This window comes from Lolium perenne, chromosome 2 (genome assembly GCF_019359855.2).
Source record: "Lolium perenne isolate Kyuss_39 chromosome 2, Kyuss_2.0, whole genome shotgun sequence".
NCBI lineage: Eukaryota > Viridiplantae > Streptophyta > Magnoliopsida > Poales > Poaceae > Lolium > Lolium perenne.
Genome location: NC_067245.2, coordinates 217,894,412 through 217,899,812, shown reverse-complemented (window position 1 = coordinate 217,899,812; position 5,401 = coordinate 217,894,412). Strand labels below are relative to the sequence as shown.

Genomic DNA, 5,401 nt, shown 5'->3' with positions numbered 1-5,401 from the left:
ATCGTCAAGTGTCGCGACAAATATATATTTTTTGTGGTCTATATAATAAAGAGAAATTTTATCTTGTGAAAAACATTATTTTTTATGCACTGAATTTTATCTTTTTCACAGATGTCGCATGATAAGTTGATTTTTTATGAAAGAACTTTGTGAGCGCGTTGCACGTGTGGATTTTTTGTTTCAATTTTAAAAACAATTAAAATGTGTGTAAGATGAAATAGGGAGCATATGCTCCCATGTTCCCAAAACACCACTCCCTGCCATATGTTCTGTTGTGCGTAACTTGAAGGAGACTCTAAATTCTAGCTTGTTGTTTTTGTGGCATATGTTCTGTTGTCTCTGTTTTTTTTTTGTATATATCATTTCCTGACATTGTGATGACAATGGTCTAGTGGTTGGTTAGAAACTGTTTCATCTTTTTTTTTTTTTGCCATTGTATCTGTCAAATTGCATGATCGGCAAAGAAAAGCATCTCTTTTGTATGTATCATTTCTTGACATTGTATCTGTTAAATTGCATGATCGGCAAAGAAAAGCATGATCCGCAAGGGTGGCAGGTGTACAATACCTGCAGACTAGATATAAATGTTGACTTCGTAGAGATTTTGGCTAATCTGATTTGGAGCTAAGGGATTTCTCCAACAAGCCATGCTGGTGTAACCGAACAAAATATTTGGAAGGGATTACAGGACGTAGAAGAGGTTAGAAGAGTGGAATGGATTAGGGTGATCCGGTGATGGACTGGAGATCGCGAGAAACCGGCGCGCCCGGAGAACCCGGAGAACCGAACAAAGCCTAATTGTTCAGATAACATCAGACATGCTAACAACATTCAGATAACATCCAAGCTTACTACGAAACAGACGAGGAATTACATTACACGCACGTATCAGACATGCTAACAACATTCAGATAACATCCTAGGTACACCGACGGAACAAGAAGCCTAAATCTACAAAGTAGCTGCTTAAACACACTCTAAAAACCATATGACAAACCACAACACGTGTCATGTCACCTACGACTAGAAACATAGGAGAGACGAATGCCCTTTTGAGCCTAGCAGGCGGCGCTCATCTGCAGGCGGCGAGCCAGGTGAACGAGGTGCCAGGTGAGGGCCATCAGTGACAGCACGTTGCACAGGGACGAGTAGCCGTTGAGCTGCTTCAGCCGCTTGCTCAGGCTCACCACCTTGCTCTTGGCCATCTCCGCGTCGGGGGCCATCACCGGCGACTTCGTGGTCGTGGTCTTCGCCGCCCTGACAGTCGCCGTGCCGTCCACCGGGGTACGGGCTCCTGCTGCCGTGGGTGTGGCTGTCGTGGTCGTCGTGGCGGCCGTTGCCACGGTGACGGCCGGCGGGTCGATGATGTCGGCCATGTCCCTTCCTCGGCCTTCTTCCTTCTCCACCTTCATCCTCTCGAACATCACCTGGGAAGAAAACGAGAGCATGAGAAAAAAAATGATTTGCAACGAACTGCACGATAAATTACACGAATGGGACAAGACATTACCTTGGTGGCTTTGGGCTCGAGGAGCAGCATGTTGGCGAGCACGAGTCCGAGGGCGCTGAGCAGGTTGAAGCTCTGGGCGCGCGCGGCGAAGGAGCCGCGCTCCCGGCCGAGCACGTGCGCTGCGAGCGCCAGGCCGATGCAGTAGGCCATGGCACGGAAGTACACCGGGTACAGCTTGCTCTGCACCACGCCGAGCTGCTGCCTGGGCAGCGCCGCGGCCAGGACGTGGCTCGACACGAACGTCACCCACACGCACGTGCCGTAGGCAATGGCGAACCCGAGCAGGTGCATCATCGCCATCGCGGTGCGCGCGGCCTCCATGGGCGCGCCGAGGAGGTACGCGCCCGCGTCGGACGCCACCTCCCGTGCCCGCCTCAGGATGTCCGTCAGGTTCTTGCTCACCTCGCCGGCCTTCGCCTTGGCCACCTCCTCGGCCCGCGCCACCTTCTCGGCTGCGCTCTCCGCGGCATCCTCCGCGTAATCCTCGGCGCGCTCCGCGATGTCGGAGGCCTTGTCCTTGGCGTTCTTGGCGGCTTCAGAGACCATTCCCTTGGCGCTGGTCACCGTGTCGGCTGCCTTGTCCTTCACGTGCGACGCCTTCTCCTTGGCTTCACCGGCCGCTTCAGAGACCTTGCCTTTGATATTCGTTGCTGTTGCAGCTGCTTTGTCCTTCACCTGCGATGCCTTCTCCTTGGCCTCACCGGCCGCTTCAGAGGCCTTGCCCTTGGCATTCGACACCGTTTCAGCTGCTTTGTCCTTCACCTGCGACGCCTTCTCCTTGGCTTCGCCAGCTGCTTCAGACACCTTGTGCTTGGCACTCCACACGGTTTCGGCCGCTCCGTCCTTGATGTGCGCCGCCTTCTCCTTGGCTTCGCCGGCTGCTCCGGCGACCTTGTCCCTGGCACTAACCGCGGCTTCCTTCGCCCCGGACGCAGCGTCGAACACCGTGTCCTCGGCCCTGTCCTTGGCACCGGACAGCGTCTCGCCGGTGCTTCTCGCCGCGTCCTCGGCGCCCTCCTTGACGCGCGAGGCCCCATCCTCCGCTCCCTTGGCCGCGCCGCAGAGCTTGTCCTTGCAGCGCCTCACGGCGCCGAACACCTTGCCCGTGGTGCTCTCCTTGGCATTGTACAGCTTCTCCTTGCCCTCCTCCGCCACGCCGGACGCCTTGTCCGCCGCCTCAGAGACCGCTTCCCTGGCCTTGTCCGACAGCGAGCCGTCCTCGGCCTCGCCGCCGTCGAGGGCACCGTGAGGGTACAGGACGCGCGTCTCCTTGGCGGCGCCGTGGCCGGGAGTGTGCGGGAGCTCGCGCTCGTACTCGACGATGACGACGCGGCGGCCCTCCCGCAGGACGTGCTCACCTTGATGATGCACCTCTGGCGGCGGAGGCGCGGGCGACCAGACGCCGGCAGCGGCTAGGGTGGAGAGGACGAGGCATACGGCTACTACGTTGATCATGATGAGATGTCGCATTGAGAGTGTGCAGGCTGAGTGAGACTGAGCTGATAAGTTCGAACAAGTGTAGCATCAAGCCATTGCCGGAGCCGCTTAAATCCGCGCGCGGCGGCGGGCTTCGGATGTTTGTAGAAGCAGGAAGACGAGGCGAAGGTGGAACACGTGGAGAGCTGGTGCTAGATCCGGTGACGCGCGCGACGCTGGTGTGACACGCGTTGAATGTACGTGTCATGGAGCTGCGTTGGCTTTGGGTATCGCGCTTTGCCGGTGCAAAGCGGTGTGGGACGCTCGGTGACGGTGAGCTCAAAAATTGGATGAGGCGAAGGTTTAGTTTGGTGTGCTAGCGTGCTCTTGAAGCCTCAGCCCGAAGTCAAAATTATTTTGATGAAAATCATGGAAAAAAAAATAGTAGGCTCGAGTCAACACAAAGTATATTACTACTTGAAGTTTAAAATTTGAAAAACTACATGCACTTTAAAAACTTCTAGTGAATAGCATTTTTGATACATTAATGGCTGATTTTGTTTTTCAAAACATTTGTGAATACACCGCTTGCCCGTGCCCGAGATGATGAAGAAGAAGTGTCGCCGCCACACTCAAAATCAGCTCCTTTCCTCCACCCACAACTGGTCGAACCGTCTGCCACTATCGCCCGCAACCAACCTATCTTTCACAAAGATCTTCGTCATCCGGACCTTCGCTGGTCCGCTGCCACCATCATCTTATTCTTCTCTAGTATTATTGTGGCCCACACCCCCCTTTCCCAAGTCTAGTGCTCGCTAGCGGCTCGTTCTAGGTTCGATGTCGCCTTCTCCACCGTCCACATCACATGAGTCAACAACTCATCGATTAGCCGCGGCGAAGAAGGCGACGATGAAATGCACAACCATCATGGGTTCCCCCTGTCTTCTTGTCTCCTGGCGATGTGCACGAAGAAATTGGGAAATAGATCAGGTGCGATCGTGCGAGAGGTAGGAGGAGATGGGGATAAGGAGGGACGTGTATGGGCCCACCAATAAGAGTGCACCCATGTGGATACAGTCAACGTGTAGGAGAGTTTCTGCGATAAACATGTCTCTCACGATATAACTCTCTCACGCAAGCCTTCCTCGGTAGCTCTCTCTCTCAAACCACGGTTAAAACAAGTGAACAACTAATCAACCTATCTCGTCTTACATGAATAATAAGAAAACAAATGTAATGTCCCAGGTTTAGAGACGATCGAGCGGTAGATTTTAGAAAGGGATGTGCATTGCATCGTAAATTCTGGGGAAATTTCGCGCTTTTAAAACAAAACTACATCGAAGGGGGACAAGTTTCTCTCTCGACACCTTACAGGGTTAGGGTTTCGAGAGTGCGATAAACTTGCTTCTCATTCAACTAAGTTAGGGTTTTGAGAGGAGAGAAGAGATATTGCATCACAACTTAAGTTGCATGATTAAAATCAAACTTAAGTTGCATAATTGAAATCCAAAACTAAGTTGAATTTGAATTTCAAATTCAAACATCAAATGAATATCTCATAATCCAAATTTGAGGTAATTCATTAAACAATTATAAATAATCAAGATATAAATAGAACAATTAATATAAAGTAAAGCTCATGAGAGAAAACTTTGAGCTTTATTGATAAACACACAAGATACATTGTCTTTACAATATTCACAATTGAAATATAAGAATATTACAACACATTACAATAATTGGAAAAATAGAAAAAGAAAAAGAAAGAAGATTACAATTAACGATTTATCCTAAACTACAAGTTAATTTTCATGAGATGCTTGAGCCAAATGATCTTGATCTTCACTTGATCATCATCTTGATTCCCTGCACACAATAAAGCAAAGCACTAGTTATGCCAAGTGGCATTGCCACTTGGCAGGTTAGAAAGAAAATGGCAATTGTGAGGATATGATCACAGCTCTGCCGAGCTGATCTACTCACAGTCCAAGTCCAAACCAGGACACACACACACAGCCAAACTGCTCACCAGGCAATGTGCATGCTCAGCAGCACACACAAGCCAGTGAGTCACCAAGTGTGGCCAGGCTATGCTGTCGACCAAAGAGAGCCATGAGGGGTTCATATAAAACCTTTCCCACCGCCAGAACCAGCAGTTCATCGACAAGCAGCTGGGTAAGTCACCAGAAACCAAGAACTCAAGAACAGGAAGAACAGCACTGTTGTTCAACCTGCTCAATCCACCACAACACTGAATCAAGCACCACAGCATTGCAAGGAGGAGCAGGGCAAGCATAAGCTCAACACTGAAGAAATCCTCTACATCAACAAACAATCTAGGAGCTGGAGTGAGGTATAAACAAGATCAACCTGAGCAAAACTATGTTTTGCTCATAATTAAGCATACACTTGCATCACAGAATCAAAAAGGGTATGAAACCCTGGATATATCATCACTTGGTTGCAAAACCATTT

At 50.4% G+C, this 5,401-nt stretch overlaps 1 protein-coding gene across 1 annotated transcript; it reads right to left on the bottom strand.

The window, feature by feature from the left end:
- Positions 1–815: 815 nt before the first annotated feature.
- LOC127334886 (uncharacterized) lies at positions 816–3,140 on the bottom strand. The gene is made up of 2 exons (XM_051361431.2): positions 1,511–3,140; positions 816–1,427 (listed from the first exon to the last, which is right to left on the bottom strand). Exons 1-2 carry the CDS (start codon positions 2,978–2,980, stop codon positions 1,059–1,061), a joined length of 1,839 nt encoding a protein of 612 aa, XP_051217391.1. The 5' UTR covers positions 2,981–3,140; the 3' UTR covers positions 816–1,058.
- Between the last annotated feature and the right edge of the window lie 2,261 nt (positions 3,141–5,401).

What these genes read in the sequence shown, in the direction of transcription:
- LOC127334886 (XM_051361431.2), bottom strand. Translation starts at nt 2,980, where the DNA reads ATGCGACATCTCATCATGATCAACGTAGTAGCCGTATGCCTCGTCCTC. An exon ending in TCGAGCCCAAAGCCACCAAG is followed by an intron (nt 1,428 to 1,510) that starts GTAATGTCTTGT and finishes TTTTCTTCCCAG; the next exon opens with GTGATGTTCGAGAGGATGAA.